At 50.1% G+C, this 15,426-nt stretch overlaps 1 protein-coding gene across 1 annotated transcript in view; it reads left to right on the top strand.

Moving 5' to 3' along the window:
• The window catches only part of Pkp1 (plakophilin 1), a 49,717-nt gene that overhangs the window by 17,386 nt on the left and 16,905 nt on the right, over positions 1-15,426 (top strand). The window contains exons 3-4 of the mRNA XM_021168142.3: positions 11,677-12,071; positions 14,748-14,892. Coding sequence (XP_021023801.1) covers positions 11,677-12,071; positions 14,748-14,892 — 540 coding nt within the window. The remainder of the gene's footprint in view (positions 1-11,676; positions 12,072-14,747; positions 14,893-15,426) is intronic.

Genomic DNA, 15,426 nt, shown 5'->3' with positions numbered 1-15,426 from the left:
CCACCACATGGGGAAGCAACTTGTGAGATGTCAGCTCCAGGGCTCTCACAAGCCCTGCTGGCTTTCTGCAGCCAATCCCTTGGAACCAAACCTCACACTGCTTCTCAGAGTGGATTGAGCATGTCTACCCACTCTCCTCCCTGATCCTCTTGTTCTCATGGAGACTGCAGGATATGTGAGTGGCATTTTGTTAGGGAAGGAGGGGGAAGACTGGGTGTAGCTAGCCCAGGGCATGGCCAGCAGCCCAGGACACTGTCAGCAGTGGGTCTTTCCCAGAAAGTCCTCAGAAAAGAAGGTTACCGTCTCCTGGGACAGCAAAAGCTAGTTTCAGCTTGACGGATCAGCTACGGTTTCCATACAATAATGCAGAGCTCCAAGTTGGTGGTCAAACTGGAAGAACCAAGATTCAGGCTGATTCACCAGGGCTCAATTCCTTCCTTGCTTCCTGACTAGGAATTAGAAGGCATGTAATAAAGGTAGCCACTGAGCACTGGGTAGGGTTTATCTTCTAAAATGGAAGCTTCTAGAAGATGTAGCCATTGCTTTCTTACCCGCCCTCACACATTCTAAGAACAGCCTCTGAACCTTTACAGGAATTATGTGAAGAATCGAGTAGAATCAAAAGTAATAAATGTCTTTAGTTTTCTCCAGAAGTGATTAATAGAGTTTTGTTTGGGGCCTTTTTGGACAGCGTAGAGGCAGGGGGTGGGGGTGGGCTGACAAAAAAGCAATGTACTTAACCAGCATGCTAGTCTTTAAAGTCCTTACACTGTGGTTAAAGACAAAGAACAGATGAAACAGCAGCCTAAGAGAGGATATAATTAAAAGCTAAATTCTACAGCACACATGCTGACTTCAACCTTAGTAGGCCTCTGTTTCCTGGTCTGTAAATGAAAGCTGTCAGGGGTAGATGATTGGCAAGCCTTCTCAGCTGGGGTTGTAGGGTTTGGGGATGTGGCCCTTGGGCTCTGGATTGTAACAAATAGGGGCTTGTAAGACTACCTCACCCCTCTGCCTTCTCTGTCAACTCATATAATGTGATAATCCCTGGGATTAGGGCTGTATTTTAAATTCACACAGAACATTCATGTTTTTGTTCACTGACTCGGTCCTTGGGCATCTGTGAGATGGGTGGGTAACCAAGGACTTTGATTTGTAGAATGAAGTGGCAGGAAAATGCAGGGGCTTGCTCATTACTTCACAGAGAGAGTGGGCAGAATTGAGTCTGAAGCCCAGTGGCCATGAAGGGGGGTGGCAAGCCTGAAGCCTGAGGAGAGACGGGAGCTGGGAGGGGCAGGAGATGGGCGATTTCTCTTCCCTGCCAGGGAGCTCTAAGCCAGAGAGTGGGGACTAGATGAAGGGCCATAGATCTGAAGCCATTGAGGGATCTTCTGGTGCCTTTACTGGTGAGAATTTTCCTTTTGTCACTGAGCCCAGAGAGACAAATGCAGTAGCATTTCCCAGGTGGGTGGAAGAACACCCCACCCTTTGCTGGGGTGAGGCTCAGCTTTCTCCCCCAGGGCCCTGGCAAGTCTCTGCGAGGCCTGCCTGCCTACTTGCCCCAAGAGCGCAAACTCAGCTGAAAAACAAAATCAAATCTGGTTGTGGAAAGGCAGGGCGGGGAAGGGATGCAGAGAGACACAGGTGGGGAGAGGAGCAGCTTGGGGGGCCCCCGCCCCTCCACCCCCACCCTATGTACCGGGGAGTGGCCTTGAAGGGGAGGAAGACAAGGCTGGCCAGGACGTTGTGACTTCAGCAAGGGCTGAACAACCTGCCCCAAACCAAGAGCCTTCTGGGGCAGTGTATGATTGGAGAAACTGAGGCTGGGGAAGTAGACTGACTGCCCAGCATACTCAGTCAGGCAGGCAGTGGGGAAAGAAGACTAAAGCCAGCTCTCCTGACCAGAGTTCTTGTCACTTGGCTGTGTTAAGCCTCTCTTTGCCACCCTAACATTTCAAAAACTCCAGTCATGAGCACTTAGTATTACAGTTTATTAAAACCATCATTCCAATTATTGCTTATTTTTCAAGGAGTCACTTTTAAATTTCAGTGCACTTCTATTGAAAAGAAACTACACACCACTAACGTCAGATGACACAGAAACAGATTCTTTGCTACTAAAGGGAGAGTAGCCATGACCTTAATAACCAATATGGATACCGTGAAACCGAGCTCTTTTTAATGCTAGCGAGGTGTGTCTGCTCCACTGGAAATTTTGAGTTGTTTTTGCTTCGAAAGAGATGTGGATGAGTGACGAAGAAGCATAGGGACTCACCCCTAGGCTTTGTCCTAGTGGCCATCAGACTGGAAATGCAAGCACTTCTCCGTGCTTCAGTGATGGTTACTGCCTGTGTCCTTCAGATCCCTAAAGTCCTCTCACATCCACAGTGCATGCCGAAGACATGTGAAGATTCTGAGTCATGAGATAATCATGCAGGATGGTTTTCCCACAATGACTCCCACCCGGGTCATGTAGAGATCTGAGAACCAAGGGAAAAGGCGCCCGGGTAGAGCCTTGCCACTCAGTAAGGCCACCAGCCTGTGCCTAGATGAATACCTTTTGCTAGTGGAGTATAGAGAGATGGGGTCTCTGACTCAGTGCCTACCAAGGGCCATGTTCTGTGGATTAAAACCTCCTTTGGTACCAGGATTAAGAGGATTCAGGAACAACCCCCAACTTCTCTCACCTTCACCTAAAATCCTAATCACCCTTCTGGAGGCCCCACAGTGCTGGGCGCAGAATGGGAGCACTCAGGAGCAGCCGATGACCCATAGTTCCCTACTAACTACATAGTCTTGAAGTAGGGTGGCCCAAGACACCCAAATCCATAGAAACCCAACAATAGTTGGCTAACTCCAAGAGACTCCAGAGTCTAGCTCCCACTACCCATGTTAGCACTGGTGGCCCTTCTCTCCTCCACATAACTTATGTGACCCAGCAGTGTATTTGGAGCAAGGTGTGGCATAAGGGAATCAGTCCCTCCTCTCAGTTGCTACGCTCATGTTCCTACATAGAACACACCAGCTGTAGCCATCACAAGGTCTCCTTTGTCACTGGTGGCCCTTGGGCCAGAAGGTCTTTTCAGCTCTGGTCTTTGGGCTGTAGACTTGTATGACACCAATGAGCAGCCAAGCTCCTTGCTTCTTTTTCCTTTTCTCCCACACCCCACAGTGCTGAAGATAGAACCCGAACCCTTATGCATGTGAAGCAAGCACTTTCCCACTGAGTTTCCCCCTCCCTGAGCTCTATTCTCTTTTTAAATACATTCAAGACTCTGTCATAACCACCAAGGGATGGGCCTGGAGTCTTTAAGTGTCAGGCTAGCCAATGGCTAGAGACACTTTGCTATTTGCTTTTTGCAGTTGGTTTATTTTTTTGTTGAGATTGTTCTCACTATGAAGCCTAAGATGGCCTGGAATTCATGGCTCTCCTTGTTCAGCATCTGGGACATCGGGATTTAGAGGCAAACGCCACTATACCCAGTGTTCTTTACCACTTAGACTTTGTTCCCATCACCAGATTCTAGTAGCTGGTGGATGGGGTGGCAGGAGACAAATGCTAAGAGAGAGACCTCATATAAAAGAGAGAACCAAGAGGCCTTGGATAAGATCAAGGAATTTTCAAAGATTTTCCTTACCTCTGGAAAAATGTATTTCTGTACAGGTCGGGTGTGCTTGTGCATATATGTATGAAAGTGGGTATTTGTGTGTGTGTGCACGCACATGCATGCGTGCGTGTACATATGCTCATATACATGTTCATTTTCCAAAGGAGTGATCTTTTACCCTTGAGTAGGGGTAAGGATGGCCACTTACTTTCATATGAGGTTCTTGATGATCTAATCAGGAAAGGATTCGAGGCTTTCAGGGTCTTCAGCACCAGAGAAGCAAGTTCTTTAAGATATGCCTTTCCCACAAAGTCCTTAGCCCTCTTCCAGCATTGAGACCATACACAACCTCAGGGCTCACAGTGGTTCTGGGGCCACTCAGCATCCCACCAACATTCCAGAACAGGCTGGAGACACTGGATGTGAGAGATCTATCTATATTCTGCTGGGCAGCCAGTTCACACTGCGGTGCTCCCCTCAACTCCTCCCTTCCTGTGTTGACCCATCGCTGGGACAGCTGAGTTGGCCTCTGAGTTCAAAACCCATAACCCATGACACTGCCCTGTAGAATGACTGAGGCTCCAATTTGTCTTGAGTTCATGGGAAAGAGACAGCCAAGGAAACATGGGGGACTGGAGAGATGGCTTTGCACTTAAGAAAACTCTATGCTCTTCCAGAGGACAGAAGTTTGGCTTCCAGCACTCACGTCGCTTAGCTTGCAATTCTGTGACCCCATTTCCAGGGGATCTGGCACCTCTGTCCACGTGAGCACCTGCACTCACATGCACCTATCCACATGCACACACACTCTTACACATAGTCAACAATGTATTTTTAATCTTTAAAAAGAAACATGAGTATAAACTCTCACATCCTTGTCCCCAAAATCACTCTGACAGTGACACGAGCTACAATAACCCTACTTCTCCAGTGGGTTGGAGGAGGAAGGAGAGGATCTGATCAAGCAAGGAGGAGGATGTAAAGATGGAGGGCACTGTAGCTGCTATGGCGATCAGTTCTGATAGCAGTTGGTGCCTACTCAGTTTCATGCCTCTCACTGTATATGAGGAGACCCTAGGGGCTTCTCACCCCCATAAGGAGGACCCAGAACCTACAGCCAAGGAGGCCAGGTCACAGGAACACTGGGTGTCTCCAGAGAGAAAGACACCTCCCAAAAGCCTCTCGGGCTACTGATCAGAGTTCTGTAGTGCCCTCAGACCTGGGCTGCAGCCATCTAGATGCTTTGGGAGCTCCATCTTCAGTTATCTGCAAATGTCTCTTAATACCGACGAATTGGTAGGTGCTCCCAGTTCATGCTCTTCGGAGATCAAGAGAGACACTGAGTGTTTGTTACTGGCCAGCTTTCTCACAAAGTCTACGTACACTTTCGAGATGGGCACCCAAATGTTTGTTTTTTACATTTTAATGTTTTTCTAAGATGGCTCATCCCTATAATCCTAACAGTTAGGAGGCTGAGAAAGGGTAATTGTGACTGGACAATGAGTTAAGACTATTTCAAACAGACAGACAGACAGACAGACAAAAAAATCAGTAGCAAAACGAATTTGAGCCCTGGAGCCGGACTACAGTGGAGTCTGCCATTGTTGCTCTTCTCAGATAGGAACTGGTTGTCAGTGGGGCAGAGGTGGTGCAGACCTTTAATCCTAGCACTCAGGAGGCAGAGGCAGGTGGATCTCTGTGAGTTCAAGGCCAGCTTGGTCTACAGAGCAAGTCCCAGGACAGTCAAAGATATACAGGGAAACCCTATCTTGAAAAACCAAAGAAACAAAACAAAACTGTTAACCAGACAGTACCCTTGGGATCATGGGCATCTCTTGGGTGTTTCTGGGGTGCCCCTGGGTTTCAGGCTGTGGTGACAGAATTGCAGCTGTGTCTCTTTGCCTTTGAGACTCCACAAAGAGGCACACCCCAACCTCCTTCAAGGCCAAGTGGCACCTCTCTCTGCCTGAATGGACATCGGGGAGTCTGACCAGTGTGTTTGTCCTCACAACTGTGTGCCAGGAAATAAGAAGTCCAGCCCAGGTTGGGCCCTCTGCTTCTCAAGACGAATCAGAGACTGACACTGTCCCCGATGAAGTCCCATCTTTGGTAACTCAGACCTCAGCAGCTCCCTTACTGACTCCGACTGCTAAATAGGCAACCCTCTGTGCCTTCAGAGAACTCTCTATGCCTTGGGTCCTGTGTGCCCCTCTTGGAAGCCTTGTTGGTAAAGGAACAGAGTCTAAAAGGCCCAGGAACACTCAACAAAGTATCTGCATATCAGATATAGCTTGTTACACAGGAGTGGACAAATCCCTAGTAAAATGCAAGATAGCTTGTTGTCATTACTGTGTAAGGGTCCTCAGTGGGCACAGACAGGCAATGGTAGTTGAGAGATTAACAACCATGGGGCCTGTCCTGCAGGGGCTTTCTGGTCAGGTCCTTTCTCTAGAAAGCACTCTCTGGGCCCACAAGGGATGAGGACTCTGTAAAGTTGTATGCATACTGACTTTCATGTGAAGGGCGTGGGGAGATTGCCTTGCTGAACATGGCCCTGTTGGACACTCCACTGGGTGTGTGACTTGCCAGGCAGAGAAGGGTGTGTCCTGTGGCAGAGCCAGTTTGGCCAGCCCCACCTTGTTGGCAGAAGCGTGGTTTCAAAATGGGCTAATAGCTGGGGACACGGACACTCTTTTCATCTTGGCCTGCCTTGCACATACAGCTCCCAAAGAGCTAGGCAGTTTCTGTCTGGTTATGCAGAATTGAAATAGAACTTTCTGGGATCAGCCAGGTATCAGCTATATCCCAGGTCAGGGTAAAGGGAAGTGTCCTGAACCTCAGCAGAGCTCAGGCTGTGCCACCTGTCTTGCCCTGCTCAGAGGCCCTCCTATCCTCTACCAGCCCACTTCATCTGTGGTAGACCCCTGGGCAAGGAGGCCATGGGGAACCCAGTGCTCAACAGCAACTGGAGCCTCCATTCCCAGGAGAAATCCTCTCCTTTCCACCACCGCCCCCCCCCCCCCACACACACCACCACCACCACCACCACCACCACCACCACCACTACCACCACCACTCATCGGGGTAGGCACAGTAAAATGCCTTTTGCTTGAAAAGCTTGGGAGAATAAATGAGCCCTGCTGTGATAACCAGAGAGCAAACAAGGCCAGGGGGGGATTAGGTGTGCAGCTGGAGGAGTCCAGCTGTGGGCATCCAGAGCCAGGAAGGGGCACAACAGACTCAATGTAGATGACAGGTTTGGGCAGAGACTTGAGAGAAATGTAGAGTTCAAAATGTGGGCAGAGAGCAGGTGAAGCAGGGTGCCAGGGTATGTCTGCTGTTGTGGGACAGTGTGAGAGGGGGGTGTTAGAAGGGAAGAAATGGCTGGCTGTGGGGGGTATAGGGGGCTAGAGGGAGTAGGGTCAAGTTGATGTGCTTGCCTGGTAAGTAGCAGAGATACAGTAAGCTCTGTAGCAAGGTTGGGACTGATGGAAGCTTTGCCTGAGAAAGGCAGGTCTGAGTGTCTGAGGAGGCAGGGCCAGGGGGACCCTGGGGTCTTGTGGGAGAAGTTAGGAAGTGCCTAGGACCACAGTCCAATCGGTAGCAATACAAAAGAAGAAAGCAGAGAGAACAGTCAGGTGGGTGCCTCCTCGTCCAGAATGGCTGCTTACTGTCCTGCCCAAAGACTTCAGCAAATACAGGTTTCTTGGGCTGTAGGGGCTTAAGAAATGTATTGGTTTGCTTTGATCCAGCTCACTCTAGAACTCACGTTCCTTGCCTACACAGTGACCTAGTGGGCTCCTGAGAGCTTCCTACCTAAGGAAGAGCCGGAAGAAAGGGAACATCAGTGTGGGTTGAAACACTTCAGGAAGAAGGAGGAGAATGAAAGAAAACATTTGGGGTGTAGGGCAGGGGGCCTTAAAGGCAGAGCCACTAAACAACCTGGGGGCTTCTCTAGCGTAATGAAGAAGTGTCTTCCTCAGGTGCAGGAATAGCCACGCAAGGAAACAAATACAGCCTGGCACAAAGCCTGGCTTCCCTTTCTGAGCAGGTAACTCTCCTAGTGACTCCTCCTACGTCATTAGGAAAAGAGAGGGCAGAGCATAGGCTGAGTATGGGGAGTTCTGGCCCATGCAGTCTTATCTAGCTTGCCTTGGACTGTGGTCATAAGAGTCGCCTCCCAAGAACTTCACAAGTGTTCTCAGTGGAGAAGGATGTTTCTGTGCCCACGTTCTGGGCTTCAACTTACCCGTCTAGCCCAGCCTGTTGACGGTCAATTCTGCTCCCAGGACATGACTTTCTAGTCTGGAATGTTTAGATTCACGGGCTATCCCACCTGAAGTTTGAGTTTCCCAAGAAAGTATGAGATAGTCCTACATGTGAATGTGTGCACTCCTGTGTGTGTGTGTGTGTGTGTGTGTGTGTGTACTTGTGTGTGTGTGTGTGTGTGTGTGTATGCCCCCTTTGTATTCAAAGAGGAGGAGGCTGCCAGCAGATACCTATCTGAGTGTGGGGGTGTGGCTGGAGAGGCATTGGCAGCAGGGCTCTCCCACCTGCTGTGGGCACAGGTGTCCGTTCATTCTCTGGCTGCAACTGTTTGCTGAAGACTTAGAGACAGTGTTTGGAAATGGAAGTGGGATTGCTATCATTTGATGCCCCGGGGGCAGGGCCACCACAAACATCCTGTAGTGTTTGGGCATCCAGACAATGAAGATGTGTCTCCGCAGCAGATGCTAGGAGCACCCATGTAAGGAAAGACTCCTCCATCTTGGCAGACCGCCTGCTGAGTTCACTCTGAGCTCAGCAAGGGGCTCTGAATACTGGGTGTCTCCTTCCTGAGCTTGCCCCCCTTATGGATTATCTAGAAACTTCTTTAGAAATGCTGTGGGTTATGAAAGCCCCTCAGCTAGGGGCTAAGGGGATGGTTCAGCTGGTGAAGTGCCTGTGGTGCGAGCATGAGGACCTGAGGTGAGACCCTCCCACTCACTTGAAAACTAGGCACAGCAGTCCACATCTGTAACACCAGTACTGGGGGAATGGAGCCGAGCAGACTGCTAAAGTTCATCTGCCAGCAAGACTAGCTCATGAATCCATGAACTCCATGCTCAGCGACAGAACTTGTTTTAAGAAATTTAATGGGGGAGGGGAGCAGAGGGGACCAGAGAAATAGCTCAGTCAGCAAATTTAATGGTATGCCAATATGTGGACTTGCATTTGAATCCCCAGTGCTCATGTAAAAGGCCTGGCATGATGGCATGCAAGCCTAATCCTAGCGTTAGGGAGGCAGAGACAGGAGGGTCCTTGAAGTGCCCATGTGTGTATGTGCCCCTCGACCAGCTCCTAAAGGCGGCCAGTGTGAGAGTCAGAGAGATGCAGATGGTCCAAATTCTTGTGTCATGTCCAGTTCTAATTTACAAACATTAGTCTAATAATATCTAATGACCCTGTACGTCATGAACAATTAGGATCTTGGTTATACAGCTGGAGAAACTGAAATATTGGCTTGAAGCCCCTTGCCTAAGGTTGTACCCAAGCAGGCACCTGACACAACCAAGAAGTGGGACGCCAGTCTGTGCTCTTGACTGTCATACAGCCTTCTCAGGCATACCTCGTTATGCTGGGGGTGGGGGGGCGGGGAGTGTTTGGATTCCCTTGAGGCCACTGCCAATTCAGCCTTAGAGGTTGCATCGTGGGCCGCCTGTGCAGGTGGGGTTAGAGGCAGTAAGTCTGCTTTCTCTGAGCCTGGATACTCTCCAAGAGTATCCAGGACTGTGTAGGGTTAGGAGAAGACAACACCCAGCTGCTAAAGTGACAGCCAAAGGCACTGGAGATACAAGAGAGCCATCCTCGGCTGTCACATTCATACAATCCAGCACTGTGGCTTTAAAAGCTAAGGTGGGGCTCCCAGGAATGGATGACACTACTGGGGTGTGGCTGTCGAGAGGGGTCCTCGCCCATTCCCTGGGGGCAGCCCACCTCGCTGAGACTTGCCAGGGCAGCCCTCTGCTCCCTTTCCCAGCAAGTCTTGCAGAGCCCAGAACCTCTCTCAGGCTTAATCAGCAGGATGGCGTCTTTGCTGGGGCTGGGCCAGGAGGGCATACACACTCCTCATCAGGTGTCTGAGATGACGTCCAGGTGTGTCACTTACTGAGAACAAGGGCGCTCCTGTTGCCTTCTCCTCGGAAGCCCAGCCTGCTATGGGGAGTGTTCCGCTCCTCCCCACCCCCAAAGCACCATCTGCCACCTTCCTTCCTTCCTTCCTTCCTTCCTTCCTTCCTTCCTTCCTTCCTTCCTTCCTTCCTTCCTTCCTTCCTTCCTTCCCTCCCTCCCTCCCTCCCTCCCTCCCTCCCTCCTTCCTTCCTTCCTTCCTTCCTTCCTTCCTTCCTCTGCCTGATCTGGAGGCCTCGGTACATTTTGCATATAGTCATCAAGGAGTCTGGTTCACCTCCAAATGCCAAGAAAACCACCAGCTCCTCTGCCTCTGCCTTACCATTGTTTGTGTCTCTCCCAACTCCCACAGACCAGCTCACTGTGCGGCAGGGTGGTTTGACCCAGTTTGAGGAAGAAAATTGTGCCCGTTTGGTGTGGGTGAAGGGAGTATACCTGCCACCCCCAAGGTTAACAGTATCCGGCTTCTTGGTTTTGGACACCACCTTCCAACTGGTAGCTTGACACCGTTCTTTGGGATAACTGGAACATCAGCCCCTCCTTAGTCCCATGTGGCTAGATCCCATGTAGGTGGCAATTGCTGGTCACACAGCAGCCTTCCCTGCAGACACAGTTTGACTACGTTTTCTCTGTTCTCTTTGTCCTTCAATTAGGGTTCGGTGGGCAGCCTCTGAGCGGGACTTGGCAGTTGCTCATCCCAGCAAAGGTGACTCCCAAGTCGGCACCTGTATGGGGAGGTTTAATCAGGCTCAGTGTTGATCCTGTTGTCTGAGAACAAGTTCCAACAGGCCAGACCCGCCAGCTTACGGGTCTGGGAAAGTCTTCTGTGGACAGTTCAGTACCAGAGCTGATTCCCACCAAGCCTCTGGTTTTGCAGGCTCCTCCCAAAGAAATAAATTCTCTGTTGGGCTTACAAGACCCTTAGGGACATCTCATTGTTCACGGTACATTTTCCTTTTGGATGACTTTCTGCTCTGCTTCTCTCCCAGCCAATCTGATGACACAGCCCAGAGATCTCCCGTCACTGACCTCTGTGTGCACAGGATGTCCCTAGCTAGCAGCTCAACTAGAGTAGACATTTCAAACGTGCAAGTTGCTGGTGCCGGCTGGATGGGTCAGAAGCTGCTTTATGGGGTGGTCCAAGTGACAAGGCGAGGGCTTGAGACAAAAGCTCATGGGCAATGTGGCACACGCCTTTAATCCCAGCACTTGGGAGGCAGAGGCAGGCAGATTGCTGCTCACGCTGAGTGACTATTGGAGGACCCCTCCTCTCTCCCTTGCAGCTGCCATCTTAGACTTTGCCCATGTGGCCAGATCTGTGGTATAGAACTTTCTTTCATACATTCCCACAATAAGAAGTCTATTTGCAAGGCTGGAAAGATGGCTCAAGGGTTAAGGGCACTGACTGCTCTCCTAGAGAACCCGGGTTCAAATCCCCAGCACCCACATAGTGACTCACAACCATCCGTAACTGGAGTCCCAGGGAATCTCTTCTGGTGCTCTCTTCGGCACTAGACATACATCCAGGCAGAACGCCCAGGTACATGTGATAAATTATTTTTTAGAGTTTAAAAGTGAAATACATTTTACATTGCAATTCAATGTAGTACAAAGCAGGTTATATCTCTATTGTATTGCCCTCTGTATTGAATGTTTTCCAATTATTTTTCCTTATTCTATACTTTTAATAGAGATGGAAATATCTGCTAAAATGAGCTCATATTCCACAGTGACCTACAACCTGCTAGCAAAACAATGCCCTAGGTTCCTTTCTCTGCAAATTTTCCCAGATCCTCTGAACACTGTAATGGGGAAAGGAAGGGCTACCTTTGTGGACAGCTAGATCCAGGCTCCCAGTCAAGAGCTATACTACGCCTCTCACTTCTCCTTTCCTGCCTAGATCTACAATGGGACCCTCAAGCGGGAGCCTGACAACAGACGCTTCAGCTCCTATAGCCAGATGGAGAACTGGAGCCGGCACTATCCCCGAGGCAGCTGTGCCACCCCGGGCGCTGGCAGTGACATCTGCTTCATGCAGAAAATCAAGGCAAGCCGCAGTGAGCCTGACCTCTACTGTGACCCAAGGGGCACACTGCGCAAGGGCACCCTGGGCAGCAAGGGCCACAAGACCACCCAGAACCGATGCAGCTTCTACAGCACTTGCAGTGGTCAGAAGGCTGTCAAGAAGTGTCCCGTGCGGCCGCCCTCCTGCACCTCCAAGCAAGACCCGGTGTATGTGCCGCCTATCTCCTGCAACAAGGACCTGTCCTTCGGCCACTCAAGGGCCAGTTCCAAGTGAGTGTGCAGGGTTGTGGGGGGGCCAGGTGGGAGGGAGGTAATCTGCAAGTGTGGCTCACTCTGCAATGGTGACTCACTCCCAAGGAGGATGGGAGAAGCTCAGCCTATGTTCTGACTTTTTACTGCCACCTTGAGGAGTCTCTGGTCTGATGGACCACAGACCTAGAGGAACCCTTGGAGTGAAAAGGCCACAGAAGCCAGACATTGTGGACATAGGTCTTCAAGGTCACAAGCTATGAACAGAGGGAGGCAACAGGAGAGATTAGCAGGCTAATGGCTGCCACACTATGTCACTATGATCAGTGGCAACAGCAGCACCCGGGAACGTGTTAGAAATACTTGTTCTCAGGGCTGCAGAGATAGCTCAGTTAGCAGCACTGGCCACTCTTCCAGAGGACCCAGGCTTAATTCCCAGCACTCACATTTGTGACTCGCAATTTGTGACTCGCACAACTGGAGATGCCAGTTCCAGGAGAGCCAGTGAGCCAGTGCCCCTTTCTGGCCTGTGGTACACAGATATTCATGCAGGCACAATACCCATGCAATATAAAATAAGTTTTTGAAAAGAAATATTCATTCTTGGGCCCAATACAGACACCTGGAGGTCCTAACAATGTGTGTTTCAACAAGTCTTCTAGGTTCTCTCTCTCTCTCTCTCTCTCTCTCTCTCTCTCTCTCTCTCTCTCTCTCTCTCTCTCTCTCTCTCTCTCTTTCTCCCTGCCTCTCTGTTTTTCTCTGCCTCTCTCTCTCTGTCTCTCTCTGTCATACACACACACACACACACACACACACACACACACACACACACCACTATGAAGAGAGCCATAGGCACAGGGTACCTTCGGGGCCACAGTAACACTGGCCCTACCTTTTGAGGCTCAAAGCGGCGTGTTCCTTCCGCTGTCTCTTATCACCTAATAACAGCTCCTCGTTTATTTGGCAGCTCTTTAGGGAGCATCTACTCTGTCCAGGCCCTGGGTCAAGCACAGGAGACACAGCCATGCTGACATCCCAGAGCAGCTCTGGAGCACATTCTTGGTGATCAAGGAGATGTGTGTTCTTTCTAATCAACCCCTTTCCAGGCAGACCCTGGGAAGGGGTAAACCAAGCCCAGAGACAGCAGTGAGCTTGCCCAAGGCCACACCATGGGTTCTCTACCTTGTACTCTTTCCTACTAGTCCCACGCTGTTCCGAAAGGAAGCGTAATCCTGTTTAAAGCAGACCCCTTCAAGTATATAAGATGCACCATCTGCCCCCAACTGGAGGTCTAGGATTGAGTGACAAGCCATGCAGAAGGGACATTTGACTGAGGAAGACAAGGCAATGTCCCCTCCACAGAGAGCAGGTGTGCAACTCCCCCATGGCCAGAGAACTCTACCCCTCGAGTGATGTTTCAGAAATGAAGCTGCATCACCCTAGCTGAAACTATGGCTAGTCCTTGAGCACCAGCTACAGCAAAGCATCAGTCTAGCACAAATGAAGAGATGCTAAGGACATCTGTGGGGTAGGGCTGGGTACCACAGAAGATCTCTGGGACCTTTTCCCTCTGCTTAGAAGGAAGACACACTCAGGTGGAAAGGCTGCCTGTGGCTGCACACCATGGGAGCTTAGGGAGTTCCCAGGCAAGGATTCCCTTCCTTGGAAAGGCTTCCTGGAAGGGAGACTCAGCAGGCCTGGGCTGAGCCTTCGTGCCTGAGACTAAGGATGTCTTGCTACAACCAACAGACTCTTGCCAGAGTCTAGGGAACGTGCCAGAGGTTGCAGGGGAGCCAAACATTCCACTAAAACAGTGAACTAATAGCCATTTGCTGTGGTTCAACCTTATGCGTGCACTTCAATGACTGTCTGAGCAGTGGATTTGAGCCTGATGTTTGGAGAAGCTGTGGATGGTTTCTGAGCTGTAGAACAATCTAGAGGACAGAATTTTAGGACCAAGTCAAAGACTGCACTATTTTGGGTAGAGTGGCTCTCTAGCCACTAGCCCCAGAAAAAGTGAGCCTAAAACAGACAAGTATGGTGGCTGTCAGGAGGAGAAAGACTGAATAAAAATTTGTGTGTGTGTGTGTGTGTATGTGTGTGTGTGTGTAGGAAGCTAGCTGGAAGTCAGACCATGATGGCACACACCTTTCATCCCCCCACACTTGGGAGGCAGAGACAGGAGAATCTCTGTTGAGTTTGAGACCAGCCTGGTTTACAAATCGAATTCCAGGACACCCAGGGTTCTGTTACACAGGGAAACTCTGTCTTGAAAAAACAAACAAACAAACAAACAAAAAAAACCCACCAAGCATCTAGCTGGACTTGGTGAGGGAAGGAGAGACAGGATAGACAAGCTGCTCTCTTTTACTTTCCCAGGATCACAACCCTGGGATAGATGGGGAGTTTCATCTCAGGAAATAGGGCCAAGTTTGTGCACAGTATGAAGGTAACTGTTTTGCTTTGGCCTTAGCCCCTGAAAGGGATCTCATACCAAGAGAAGAAAACCCAGTAGTCATCCTTTTTTCTTCCTTGTAGGGAGCTGTTCACAAGATTTTCTCCAAGACAGCCTGCCTTTTCTGTTTCTCTAGAGGGCAGATAGAAGCTGTGGTATTTGAGAGTACAAGGAAGAATTTAGAGCCTGCTCACTGGCGTTCCCATGCTCACCCTGTAATACCCTGCACTCTACTTTTCCAGGATCTGCAGTGAGGATATTGAGTGTAGTGGGCTGACCATCCCCAAGGCTGTGCAGTACCTGTGCTCCCAGGATGAGAAGTACCAGGCCATCGGAGCCTATTACATCCAGCACACCTGCTTCCAGGATGAATCTGCCAAGCAACAGGTAACAGGTTACATACCTTCCTCGCTGGTAGGTGCTGAGTGTGCCAGCCTGGGCCCCACATTTGGAGAAGAGTGAAAGCACTGCGTAGTTGGTTCCCAGACACTGGGATAAAGAGTATTCCTGCCATTTCAAGAGCAAAGCTTCATCTTAACCTGCCGAGAATTGCCTCCTGAGTGGATTTTCCATGGGAGCATCTCCCCCACTGGCCATTGCTATATGAACGTTTCCTATATAAAATTAACAGCTGTTCACCTGATAGTGTACCAGTGACAAACCAGAATACTGATTCCCACCAAACACACAAGCTGGCACACCGATGGGTTCATTGGGCTTATTTACAATGCATAGTCGGTGACTTACAAAAGCACAAGTGACCCCAAGGGAAGTCTCATCCCAGCATAGATGCATAGATGGAGCCGCACCCCAATCTTCATCTGACCTTTCGCACTCTATATACTCTCTTACCTCCAAGACCTGCGCACCTTGGGAAGAATTGCATCTCTCTGGGATGGAGGTGTGGGAAGGAGTGGCTGG

Source organism: Mus caroli, unplaced genomic scaffold, assembly GCF_978045245.1.
Source record: "Mus caroli unplaced genomic scaffold, Mus_caroli_1 scaffold_1, whole genome shotgun sequence".
NCBI lineage: Eukaryota > Metazoa > Chordata > Mammalia > Rodentia > Muridae > Mus > Mus caroli.
Note: the sequence above shows the minus strand (reverse complement) of the source record. Positions and strands in the feature narration are given on the sequence as shown.